The 13,248-nt window shown below is 54.3% G+C and overlaps 4 protein-coding genes across 4 annotated transcripts; 1 reads left to right on the forward strand and 3 right to left on the reverse strand.

Annotated features, from left to right (window-relative positions):
- Window positions 1–378: 378 nt before the first annotated feature.
- On the reverse strand, window positions 379–1,912 carry W97_09126 (uncharacterized protein; the record flags this gene model as incomplete). The annotated part of the gene is made up of 2 exons (XM_007786990.1): window positions 379–1,656; window positions 1,709–1,912. 2 exons carry the CDS (start codon window positions 1,910–1,912, stop codon window positions 379–381), a joined length of 1,482 nt encoding a protein of 493 aa, XP_007785180.1.
- Window positions 1,913–3,368: 1,456 nt separating this feature from the next.
- W97_09127 (uncharacterized protein) lies at window positions 3,369–5,236 on the reverse strand (the record flags this gene model as incomplete). Its single annotated transcript, XM_007786991.1, has 2 exons — window positions 3,369–4,296; window positions 4,578–5,236. 2 exons carry the CDS (start codon window positions 5,234–5,236, stop codon window positions 3,369–3,371), a joined length of 1,587 nt encoding a protein of 528 aa, XP_007785181.1.
- Window positions 5,237–6,749: 1,513 nt separating this feature from the next.
- Window positions 6,750–10,324, forward strand: W97_09128 (uncharacterized protein; the record flags this gene model as incomplete). Its single annotated transcript, XM_007786992.1, has 5 exons — window positions 6,750–7,020; window positions 7,074–8,191; window positions 8,247–8,579; window positions 8,632–9,607; window positions 9,660–10,324. 5 exons carry the CDS (start codon window positions 6,750–6,752, stop codon window positions 10,322–10,324), a joined length of 3,363 nt encoding a protein of 1,120 aa, XP_007785182.1.
- Window positions 10,325–11,523: 1,199 nt separating this feature from the next.
- Window positions 11,524–13,130, reverse strand: W97_09129 (dihydroxy-acid dehydratase; the record flags this gene model as incomplete). Its single annotated transcript, XM_007786993.1, has 2 exons — window positions 11,524–12,968; window positions 13,025–13,130. The coding sequence occupies 2 exons, from the start codon at window positions 13,128–13,130 to the stop codon at window positions 11,524–11,526; spliced, it is 1,551 nt and encodes a 516-aa protein (XP_007785183.1).
- Window positions 13,131–13,248: the final 118 nt, after the last annotated feature.

Consider the following 13,248-nt stretch of genomic DNA (forward strand, 5'->3'; position numbering starts at 1 on the left):
TGAATCAAGCTTTGATGGCTAATCGAATCGACACCCTTGGACCACGCGACGCCGACGAAGATATATCGATGCGACGGAAGCCAGGGCGGAGCTGGATGAATCCATCAATCGCGAAGTCCAACACCGGTCCATTGCGTAGAACATCTATCACTTTCCAGCATTCCATAGCCAGCAAGACCAACGCTCCGACGTCCGGCACGACAAGCCGGGAATAAGGACCAGCATACGGCGCACCTTACTCTCAGTACGCAGTAGCACTGACACAACTACACAATCAAGACTTTCGTGCCATGCTCTATAACGGAAAGTAGATTTCTTCTAAATATACAAGCCCCTTACACAGGGCCTGCTGCTTTAAACTTCCAAAAGAGACGCTCGCTATACACTCAACTCATCCTCCGCGCTCTCCCGCTTAACCCTCTTCCGCTCTTCCAGCTCCCTCTCCGCCTTCGTCCCCGTCCTTGGCACATGCTGCACATACCAGGGCAGCGCGACCGCAAGCAACATCCCAAGCCCCAGGAACCCAGCCGTGACCGCAAAGCCCATGGTGTAGGCCGGTGCAGTTGAGGTAGGCCAAATCCTGGAACCATATACGCTGGAGAAATTTCCAAACGCGTTCACCAGCGCGAGAACAATGGCTCTCTTCTCTGCCGGTAGACTAATCGTCGTCGACGTCCACGTTAAGATGAGGGGTAGGGCCGACCATATACCGGCTGCAACGAAGCAAACCATGACATATCTCGCGATGGGGTTTTGGGTAACGGCACAGACAACAGCGGCACCGAACCCGACGGCCAGCGCGCCGCTGATGTGCCAACGCCGCTCGTTGTTGCGGTCCGCGGAGTAGGCGAGGATGTTGAGGAACACAGCCGCGACGGCGTAGATGGGGACCGTCATGTACTGCGCGGTAACGCTGGAATAGCCAAGGGTCTTCGTGATGGTCGGGATGAAGTAGGAGATTGTGCCTGCGCCGACATCGAGCACGAAGAGCACAAGGAAGACGTAGGTGCGGGGATCCGAGATTGCGGCGACGAAGGCGTCCCAGTGAGAGAGGCGAAGCGTCTTGTCGGCGCTGCCGGAGTCGATGCCGTCCTTGAGGATACGCACAACGGCGAGCTGACGTTCTTCGAGAGTGAGGCGTTTCGATGTCGCAGGGAAGTCGAGGAGAATGAAGGTCGCAATTACGGCCACGCCGACGGTCGCCACGCCCTCTACGATGAAGAGCCAGCGCCACCCCGCGATGCCGTGGGCGCCGTCGAGATGCGAGGTGATGGCGCCGGCTAGGACGCCTCCAAACGCACCGGAGATGACGGCCGCGGTGTAGAAGATGGCGAAGCGCTTGCCGAGCTCGGTGCTCTTGTACCAGGTGGACAGGAGAAAGAGCACGCCGGGAAAGAAGCCGGATTCGATGCAACCGAGGACAAAACGGAAAGCGAGCAGTGCATTATAGCCGTTCGCTATTGCCATCAAAGCGCTCAAGACGCCCCAGACGAACATGATACCGGGCAGGTAGAGGGATGGGCGTGAGCGGCTGAGGATCATATTCGAAGGGACCTCCATGATGAGGTAGCCGAAGAAGAAGATGGAGAGCACCCAGGCGTAGCGGGTGTCGTTGAGGTTGAGGTCAGTGTCCATGCCAGCGATCTTTGCGTTGCCCTGTATATCTGTCAGCGTCGGCTCAATTCGAATAACCTTGTTTCGTGCTTACGATGTTCGTCCTGTCAACATAGTTGAGGATGTACATGATCCACAGGATCGGCATCAATGCCCAGTCAATCTTCCGCACGAGCTTTTTCTCTGCATCTGAGCCGGGCACATAGCTCCTCAATGCCTCAGCAAGCTCTGCATCTTGTACAGTGACACCCGCTGGGCCCTTGCCCTCTATTATATCGAGTTGGTTCTTGGCCACCATGGTGAATGATTCTTCCTTCTCGCTAGGTATATGTGAGAGAAGACGAGATGTAATCAGTATTGGATAAGGTTGAGAGGTCTGGGGATTGAGGACTTTAGTATCTTCGAACCTGGGGTGTGATCCCGAAGTAACGGGTCAGACACTGAGGAACAGTTGAGCCAAGTCTGAGCGTGGGGCCCCATATTGCTGACTCTGTGCGCTGGCTCAAGCTTCAAACGCCGGCAGCAAGACCACAAGGCGGTGGATGCTTGTCCACAATTGAACAGCCAATCGAAGGCTGGTATTGTCCGGGTCGAAAGGCGCGACGCGGTGTTCGTGCCGCTCAGCGGCTACACTGTCGGCGAAACTTCGGAATAAGCTGCTGGTTGGTGGATTAATGCCTGATCGTGCTGATAAGTGTTCTGGGACGGGTTGATAAGATGGGATGTTCTGTGGCGTCTCGGCGATTGACTTTTTGAAGTCTCAAGCGCGGGAACTTTCGTTCCTATCATGAGTCATGAAGCCATGCCTTCCGCGGGGACTGCTGTATGAACCGTCTGGAGGCTGTTCGGAAAGCACGCCGCTGGAGGCTGACCGGAGAGCACACCGCTTGATCAAGACGACATGGAGCACAACACTAAACCTCGGAATGCCGCAGGGAGAGTTGCACATCGAGTGGGACTATTATTGGAGTCAATACAGTCGAGGTCGTCTTCCGCATCCGTACAAGACCAATACTCGGGTTTGACGCCGACATCTTGAGCGACTATGGGTCTTCAAGGCATGTCTGGAGACTTGAGCATTTCTCTCTCGCGGTGGTGAGCGTTCCGCAACAAATAAATGAAATTGATTATTTGAGGTGACTGATAGCCCTACGGCCAAGAAAGTAGCTCAGACTAGTTTGTCCTTACCATAATGTTGATGTCCCCTGCTGGCGAAGATCTGTCGCCAGCGTAAGGCTACTCCGCCGCAAGGTGACGGCGGATCTCCGTAGTCAGGAAATCTCTTGGCATCAGCGGGACTTATCGCAGCAAGTTGATCCTCAAGTTGGCTTCAAGGGAAGAACTCCGAAGGCTTTAGGTCTTCGAGGCTCAACGGCTTTCCTCCGAGGCCTACTGTCAGGCGCGTTTCTCTCCGCCCTGAAGCAGATATGCCAGCCCAGGCCATGCCAAGCAGGATCGCGAGATGGCCGCTCTGAGGGACTAATCCGTTGACACGGTGGCTATCCCGAGAAGGTGATGGCTGCGGAGTAGATCGGGAACATAAAGCTGCTACAGGCCTACACAACGATTGCGGCCTGTGACGCATGTGGCGGACTTCTAAGCATTTCGATAAGCCTGATGCATGCTTCGGTACGCGTTTTAGAGTATCCCGTAGCTTGATGAATGCCCTAAACGAGGCGACATGTTGTGGCTAGAAATCTACAGTGACTTCAATGACGCATGAGTCGAACCGATAACCGGACCGGTGGGACCATCTACCCAGGTATCTGACTGGCGAGCGTGTTGAACATGCCTAGAGGCAGATAATTCTCGTCCATGCCCCAACTGTCGAAATCGCCCCACATCGTTCCAAAATCCATTTGCCCTTGCGGCCAGGCTATCTGATTGTCCATGGTCTGGAAGTCCTCGGCGGCGGTTGTAGGCGCGGCCGGGATACTAATGTGCTGTTGCGAGACACTAGATGCAGTCCTTGACGCCTGTCGGTCTTGCTCCTTAAACCTGTCCACAAGATTCCGTAGACCTTTGGATATGTGCCGTGCCAAGTGGCGGTCACTTGCCCTGGCATCCCTCAGAAGCTCGACGATGCGTTCGACAAGGCTCAGTATGAGCGAAGAGTCGACGTCCAGACATGCCGAATGCCAATTCAGACGTACTTTCAGCAGGAAGACCGTTGCGAATGTGACAGTGGTAAGCAGATATATGGGGACACCGACGAGCGCTCGGCGGATATCCGGTTCTTCAAGGACAATATCCAATGCTGAGACTGCGTTCTGAACTGCACGATTTGCGAACAAGCGACGTTCAGAAGACTCTGGCGATGTATCGCACAGGGTGGAAGGCGCCATGCCCCTCAATGCTAGTGAATTCAGCTGCAACTTGCCGAACTGATGGTGGAGGAGCACCCCTTTGCCGGGATATGCGTTGATGTGAGGATTAGGAGCTAACCGAGACTCCCACTTCATCTTCCATTCGTCAAGTTGGCTGTTGAAGAGGTGTAACAGCTTGAGACCCTCGGCGTTCAGCGGCTTAGTGCTGTCCGGACCAAATGTTTCGTATATGCGGCTCAGGATGACGAACATGGAGACCTGTGAGTGTAGTCGGAAATCCGCATTCGTGATACCAGGTAGTTGTAGGAATGCTTCATGATTCGTAATGGCTAAGTCCTCGTGGATAACTGGAGGCCTGGTATCTGTCAGTTTGTACATTCCGCATGACATTTCGAGCTCGCAATATATAGCGCTAGAGGTAATCGCATAAATACAGAAAGACCAGCACGACCGCAAGAAAGATGGTTGTTGCTCTGTATCTTCGTCCATAGAATAAGATTATGGAGCAGTTCAGGGGTGATCTCTTCGCGACAAGCGCTGAGAGTGCGTAACGATGAGGATTTGCATGTGCTTAAGGCGCAACTTGTATCTTGCGAATGAAGGTCTCAATAATTCTTAAACACAGCGATAACATACCTTCCGTAGGCGATTGAGAAGTGATGATCGCATACGTATAGGAAGGCCCATAATCGCCCCTTTTCGACGTGATCCTGATGACCCTCGATTGCTTTGGCAAAGCTCAGATGCAGCTGCAGTTCCGTTGCGATGCGAACGGCGTGACCGGAAAGCTTCCAGCTGACATCACTTAGCCAAAAAGCTCCGATTGCCAACGCCCGCACATCGTCCAAGGAATGGTAGCGGTCGAACATGGATCCGGAGACATGTGCCAAGAACTCGCTGTAAGCGATGTCGAACACCCGCTCGTTGCCCGGAACGTGTAGCGCCGTGACCGTGAGTATGGCTGCCAAAAGCAAAGAGGATGACTTGCGTACGGCATCCAAGCTATCATGTATTAAGGCTATCCCACCCCAGAGGTACTGATTTAGAGGGCCGCTGAATATCCGGAACAGCTCTTCGGCCTGAGCTTGGCCGACTAGGCCCCGCGAGATGAAATCATTCTGAAGGGTGGTGCCAGGTGATCGATCATGACGTTTATTATCCGAATAACTGCGCAGGTTTCGGAGTTTCGTAACCTCGAAGAGGCTAGCCATCGGGGCAGACACTAGCGTAGTGTCTTCTGGTTCCTCGCGGTCCGGTTCTTGAGAATTCTCCCTGGTCATTGCCATGCCAGGCATCGATAGTCGTTTGGGGGACGCATGGCCCGCGCTTGTCGGTGACGCGAATTGAACCCGGACGTCGGTATCCCTTGAAATATTCGAGGACTTGGAAAGCACCTCGTCCAAAGATGGCTGAAGTTCGTTCAGGGGTAGAATAGGTGTTTTCAATCCATACTGCTCGAAACCGGGAAGGCTTGAGTTACGAAGAATCTCAGAGACAGCGGCCTGAAGCTGATGGAGCTGCTGCTCCACTGCTACCTTCCATCTGTAGTGACGAATCAGCAGATGACCCTTGATTCTACTGTGATCTTCGCATTGCACGATCGGATATACGACAACCAGCCACCTGGCACACAGCGGTCTAATGAGTGGAATGTTGATGATCCCAACGAAATTTGAGGTTGCGAATTGAAGAAAACCGTTTGTAGACTAACTCGCTTTCATCTTCAAGCAACGTTTGAAGGTTCTTGTTCACAATACAGGACAGACCGAGCCTACGGCACCTGGAACATTGATTGCCGTCTGTGATGTCGCATTTCACTTTGCGGCTCTGACAAGCCTTGCCTGTGACAGGGTACCCGTGTCAGCTCTGTAATGCAATGGCTTTATTGACGGTACGCTCGAGTGGTCATATTGACGAGAGGGCTGTGAAGCACGGTAGGTGCCATGAACCCGGAGCAGTCCGCATGATTAAGACCTGTGTATTGCGCTCTAGAGGTCATTTCAGGCATGGAACTTGTTGGATGCTTCTGACATCCTGAACTTTTGCGACCACTGCTGTGGCTCATAGCACCTCAATGATCATCTAGTAGAGTCTGCCTTAGGAGGAACATACAAGCGCGAATTTTCCTCGATATCTTAGGTACATCTGCCGCAGGGCTGGTCGAGTTGCCGTTCGTGGTAATCCTGCGAAGCAGCGGAGCTGGTTCCGCCCGCCCTTCACTCATTTCAGAGAAGTTCCTCTTCATCCCGTGCTCATCCCCGTGGCTGTGATGAGACGCGTTCATGTCGTGTTCAGCGTGTTGAAGATGTGGAGAAGGCGGCGAGAGGGCCGCGTGGGCCAGCTCTCGGTTTTCTGTCCGCACCATCAACCCCGCGGTGGCAAACATCATGGGCTTGGCACAAGGTCTATCCCGAGTGTCCATCGCCGCTTTTCCCCTGCTGAAATCCGGCCACAGATTTCCGAGATAGCCCTTGGCATTTCGGACTTCCGCCCGATAGTGTTTTGGTTTGAGATCGCCGAAACTTGCTCGCCTTGGGGCCTGCCGAAGAAGTAACATGTGGACCCTTGAGCGTCTGGCTCTTCCTGACGGCATGATGCTACAAAAGAAGGGATGCCGCGCCTGGAGCAGTCCAAATTCCCGGAAAACCTTTCGAGCGGTATACACAAGCTACATTGAAGACATACCAAACCTTCCCTGATCATACAAAACGCGACTTCCATATACAAGCATCGGTCCGCCGTCACCTCGATTGCACCGAATCGTAATACCTTCTACCTTTTTCTTCGCTTGTTTTTGCAGATTTCACTATGGCGGAGGGGAAGGTTTTGAGAGGGAAAGTCGGCTTTGCCGGACTGGGATCGATGGGTTTCGGGATGGCTAGCCATCTGCTGAGAGAGGGCTATCAAGTCACAGGTTTTGACGTATATCAGCCGACGTTGGAGAAATTTCAGGCCATTGGGGGCGCAACATCGTGCTCGCCCAAAGGTGCTGCAAGGGGCTCCAATGTCTTCATCTGCATGACGGCGAACTCAGATCAAGCACAGTCTGTACTTTTCGGCACAGATGGCGCAGTTGATGGTAAGCACAACTTCTCAGGCATGGTTATACGATTGGCTAATGTACGGTTGTAGCTCTCCCGACAGGCGCTGTGGTAGTATTATGCTCTACTGTACCACCAGCAGCAATCCAAGAGATTCAAGAGAAGTTGCGCCAACGTGGCCGAACGGACATATCGCTGCTCGACTGCCCAGTTTCAGGAGGCACTGCACGTGCTGCGTTAGGCACGTTGACCATCATGGTGGCCGGTAGCCCAGAAGCTCTAGACAAAGGGAATGCTATCCTCTCCGACATTTCCGAGAAGCTTTACGTCATCCCCGGTGGTATTGGAGCAGCTAGCAATGTAAAGATGATCAACCAGCTACTAGTTGGTGTCCACATTGCTGCGGCCGCAGAAGCCATGGGCCTAGCTGCAAAAGCCGGGCTCAACACTCGCCAAGTATACGACATTATCACGAACGCCGCCGGCAACAGCTGGGCCTTCGAGAACCGCGTTCCTCATATGCTCGACAACGACTGGAATCCGCTCTCAGCACTCAATATCTTTGTAAAGGATATGGGTATCGTGACGTCTACCGGCCGATTGCATGGCTTCCCTCTGCCACTGGCTTCAGCGGCAGAACAACTGTACATTTCCGGGTCCTCTCAAGGACTGGGACTTGAACATGATGCTGGAGTTGTTCGTACATACATCCCCACAACTCCCTCGCTCGTACATGAGCAAGCTCGCCCCGTCTCAGATGGGGCGCATCTCACACCAAGCGTTACGCCTACGGAGATCGCCAAGATCGGCTTCGTCGGAATGGGAGCGATGGGCCAGGGAATGGCTGCTTCTCTGCTCAGAGCAGGATTTACGGTACATGGCTACGACGTGTACGAGCCTTCGGTACAAAAGTTCATCAGCGGCGGTGGCAAGGCTTCTGCAGCGAAATCACCATCGGAAGCCGCTCAGAATGCACAAGTCTTGTTACTGATGGTTCAAAATGCAGCCCAGGCTGACGACGTGTTGTTTGGAGCTGGAGACGCGGCGGAGGCGCTGCCAGCAGATTCCATCATCATCCTCAGTTCTACGGTACCTCCTTCCTTCGTGAGAAGTCTTGGTGATCGCCTAACTGCGATGGGCAAAAACATCAGCTTGGTCGATGCGCCTGTGAGTGGAGGGGTCGTCAGAGCTGCGAAAGGCGACTTGACAGTAAGTTTCAACACTTCTAGCCCGTCCGGCCATACTCTGACCATCGACGTCACAGATCATTTGCTCAGGCGCCGACAATGCTTTGGAGCATGTGAAATCTGTCTTGACAGCTATGAGCGGCCTACCGAAGAATCTCTGCTACGTGCAGGGCGGCATAGGCGCCGCCTCGTCCGTTAAGCTCATTAATCAGCTTCTAGCAGGCATACACATCGCCGCAGCCGCCGAAGCGATGGCTTTCAGTGCTAGACTTGGTCTCGATACACGGAATGTGTTCGAGATTGTAAAGAATGCCGCAGGTTGGAGCTGGATGCTCGAGAACCGTGTACCTGCAATGCTGGATGCAGACTGGACACCACATTCTGCACTAGCGATCTTTGTCAAAGATATGGTATGTCCTGGATGGGCTTCCTGGGCTTCGTGTTACTTACCGTCGTTTGTAGGGAATCGTTCTCGATGAGGCTAAGCGGCTTCTCTACCCCGCGACCATGTCCGCAGCGGCACATCAACTTTACCTTGCTTGCCACTCCCATGGCTTGACAAAAGAGGCGGACTCGGGAGTCGTCAGATTCTGGGAGCTTATGACGGGCGTGTCTGTGTCAAAGAGTGCTGGCCCCAAAGAGACTAAAGAGCAAATGGCTTTCCAACCCCGAAATTACCCGGCCCTGCCGGCCAAGGAGACCATTGAGTCACTACCACCGCCGTACTCTGGGGACGTGATAAGCGCCATCAGAAACCATGTCGAAAGCGATAGCACACCAGTCTTGGTAGTCCTTGATGACGATCCGACTGGAACACAAACCTGCCATGACATTGCCGTTCTGACTGTGTGGGATCCTGATACTCTCCGTGCCGAGTTCGAAGCCACGAAATCCGGTTTCTTCATTCTCACAAATTCGCGTGCTCTTCCACCCAAGGAAGCTAAAGCGTTGATTTTGGAAATCTGCAAGAACGTCGCCAAGGCGGCTGAGGCTGCCAGTAAGCCTTTCGAAATCGTGCTTCGCGGTGACTCGACGCTCCGTGGACACATTCCGGAGGAGCCGGAGGCCGCTGAGGAGGCGCTCGGGAGGTTTGATGGCTGGATCATCGCCCCTTTCTTTTTCCAGGGCGGCAGGTACACCATCGACGACGTGCATTATGTAAAAGAAGGGGACGAGCTAGTACCTGCCAGTGAGACTCCATTTGCCAAGGATGCAACTTTTGGGTACAAGAGCTCAAATCTCAGGGACTACATCCTGGAAAAGGCCGGGCACAGATTTACTGAGCACGACTTCCTGTCCGTCACACTTACAGACATCCGGGCTGGCGGCCCCGACGAGGTGACCAAGAAGCTGCTCGAGGCGCCAAAGGGCAAAGTCATCATCGTCAATGCCGCTGCCGAGTCAGACATGTACGTCTTCGCAGCAGGACTGCTAGCCGGTAAGTTGTTTCTCCTGCTCCTACTTTCTAATCGTCCCTGACATCATCACAGCCGAGAAAGCAGGCAAGCGCTACCTCTACCGCTCAGGCGCTGCCCTCGTATCTGCCCGCCTTGGCATCAGCGGCATTCCACCTCTCACGATGCAGGACCTCGGGGTCAAGCCCGAGGAGAATCCGAATGGCGGTCTCATCGTCGCTGGGTCCTACGTCCCCAAGACGACTGCGCAGCTCAAGACTCTCCGCGAGCGTAGAGGCAATAAGCTGCGCACAATAGAGCTGGACGTCGAGCAGCTGATCTCTTCGCAAGATTCAGCGGACCAGGCCGTCAGCTCGGCGATTCAGCAAGCTACGCAACTTCTGTCGGGAGGCGAAGACGTCCTTGTCATGACGTCCCGTAAACTCATCACCGGCGCTGATGCGCTCTCGAGTCTCAGCATCGGAAGCAGTGTCGCTGCCGCGCTTGTCAAGATTGTTCAGGGCATCGAGGTCAGACCGAGGTATATCATCGCAAAGGGCGGCATCACGTCCTCGGATGCGGCGACCAAGGGGCTGAGGATCAAGCGTGCCATGATCCTGGGCCAGGCGGCGCCCGGGGTGCCGCTGTGGAGATGCGATGAGCCGACCAGCAGGCATGTCGGCGTACCGTATGTCGTATTCCCTGGGAATGTTGGATCAGAGGAGACGTTGGCAGAGGTTGTGGAGCGATGGGCTGTCTAAAGGGTTTGTAGAAGGACGGAACAGTGAGGTCTAGGATATACACCAAGGGTTATGGTGAAGGCGTTCGGAAGGTGCCGCGTAAATTCGTAATGTCCTGTTACTTTCAGAGCCTCGGGGGTCCTCTTCGTCAAGGCCACCTATGGTAAGCATACGGTGTCCATCGAAGCTCTTAACAACACCTTCAACGACAAAGCAGAGATCTATCTTCTCGTTCAATTTAGAAACACCGAGAATTGGGTGATAAAGTTCACTCGGCGCTTGGAATTTATCGAGCAGGATAACCTGATCAAGACCTGGTGGGAAGGCAATTTAGTCATTTAGAAGAGCAAGGCACTGAAGCCTGAACAACACTCCACTTAACTTACGTCACTGCTCGTATCCTTTAGCAGTTAAGCCTGGTAACTCATCACCTATTACGGAGTACTTGCCGATAACGAAGCACGTAGCCTGATCTGGACCGTATGCACTACGCAGATGCACTTTGTTCCACTCCCAAAGGCGAAACAGAAACCGCTGTTCGCACCACTCGATGTCTACAGGGACGAGGAAAACTTCGGCTATAGCAGCCCTTCGGCCAACGGACTACATTCTTGAAGATGACGACTTTGAATGGTTTTCCACATCTCCATCGCCGCATGTGTCCGCCGCAAACCTGTGTGACCGAGAAAAGCACGATGACGACTCTCCAACCTTTAAGAAACTGGGATGGGAAGGTGGGACTACAGCAAGCCCAAAGGCATCTAAGCGAGAGCAGAAACTATAGCTCTTGCAGGAAGACCACAGGCGGGAGGGTGCCGAGTAGAAGTAATGATTGGAAGGCGCTAGACTTAGAGATGAGAAGGCTTAATGCAGATGAGAAGTTTAGTGCCTGCAGGGTGAAGCGGGGATCTGAAACACTCAGATCATGTAGGAAAATTTCGTCCTGGTTTGTCTTTATTACGAGGACATTCTGGATTGCGACATTAGTGCTGTCACCATAGACGATGAACGCTGTGTACCGGGTGACGGTTTGCAATGACCTTTGGTTGCTACTTAGGCAAAACGCCACAGTAAGCAACAGAATCCGGCGTGAGAACACCATGCTGGGACATCTTGAACTATGGATGGACGTCTGTCCTGTTCCTCGCCGTTCTGAAACTTCCATATCGAATTCTACGTTCAGACTGTCTACAATGCCTCCGCGCAATCACCTTCCGATCTCAGAATAGGTCCGTCAGCGCACCATGACTTGCATCCCCCACCAACCGCGCATACTTCGCCAACACACCCCTCGTAACAACTGGCTTCGGCGGGACCCACTCCTCTAACCTCCTCTTCACCTCTTCCTCGCTCACATCCATACTCAAACTATTCGTCTCCGCATCAATCGTGATGACATCTCCATCTCTAACCACCGCAATGGGCCCGCCCACCGCAGCCTCCGGCACAATATGTCCGACAATAAACCCATGACTCGCCCCCGAGTATCGTCCATCCGTAATCAGCGCCACATTCGTGAGTTTAGCCCCCATGAGCGCCGCGGAGGCCTTTAGCTGCTCCGGCATTCCCGGGCCGCCTTTGGGACCCTCATACCGCACAACGAGGACCAAGTTCTCGCCGCGCGGGATCTCACCCTTGTTCAGCGCGCGGTCGAGCTGGTGCTCCTTGTCGAAGACGCGGGCCTTGCCGGTGAAGCGCAGGCCCTCTTTGCCTGTGATCTTGGCCACCGCGCCGCCCGGCGCGAGATTACCACGTAGAATCTCGATGTGGCCTTTGCCGCGGATCGGGTTGTCGAGGGAGCGGATGATTTCCTGGCCCTGTGGGAGCGAGGGGAAAGATTCAACGTTCTCGGCGAGGGTCTTGCCTGTGACGGTTGGGATGCTGCCGTCCAGCAGGCCGGCGGCCACAAGCAGTTTCATGACGCTGGGCACGCCGCCGATGTCGTGGAGATCGGCCATCAGGTAGCGGCCGGACGGCGCGAGGTCAGCGATGAAGGGGATCTTGTTGGACACACGCTGGATATCGTCGAGGGTGAGCGAGACGCCGGCCGTCGCGGCCATGGCGAGGTAGTGCAGCACGCCGTTTGTGGAGCCGCCGAGCGCCATCATCATCACCATTGCGTTTTCGAATGAGGCCTTTGTGAGGAGGTCGCGCGGCTTTATGTTCTTCTCCATGCAGATGCGGATCGCGTCGGCGGCTTTGACGCATTCGCGCATTTTCGCGGGGGAGGTTGCGGGCGTGCTGGATGAGCCTGGTAGCGTGAGCCCCATGGCCTCGATCGCGGTCGACATCGTGTTCGCAGTGAACATGCCGCCGCAGGCGCCGGCGCCGGGACAGGAATTCCGCTCTAAGTCGTCCATGATGTCGTCCGCGCTAATGTTCTTGTCATGCGCAGCTTCGAGGGTCTTGTACAAGTACGCCCCATGCGCTTCGTAACATGTGCTTATGTTGACGGTTTTGCGGAGGAGATTGGAATACCCTGGCTGTATGGTGCCGCCATAGATCATCAGAGAGGGTCTGTTATGCCGAGCCATGGCCATTACAACTCCAGGCATGTTCTTGTCACAGCCGGGTATCGCGATGCAGGCGTCGTGAAACTGGGCGCAGGTTACTGTCTCGACGCTGTCGGCGATGATCTCGCGGGTTTGAAGGGAGAAGCGCATGCCTGCACGCAAGCTTGATCAACCCCGTGATCTACACACCCAATCGGGGTATAGCTACCTTCGCCGCCCATTGTGATGGCGTCTGACACCCCGATGGTGTTGTATTGCCATGCCAGCATTCCTTGCTTCTTTACGGCGTCCTTGACAGTCTTCCCAAGGTCCATCACTATTTGTTGCCTCCAGTGTCAGCGCGAGTTTAAGCGCAGATTGTAGTGCAGCGTATGATTACGAAGAAACTTTGCGGGGGGTGCTATGATATGCTGAGCACATACAATGCATGCT

Source organism: Coniosporium apollinis, assembly GCF_000281105.1.
Source record: "Coniosporium apollinis CBS 100218 chromosome Unknown supercont1.83, whole genome shotgun sequence".
Lineage (NCBI taxonomy): Eukaryota > Fungi > Ascomycota > Dothideomycetes > Coniosporium > Coniosporium apollinis.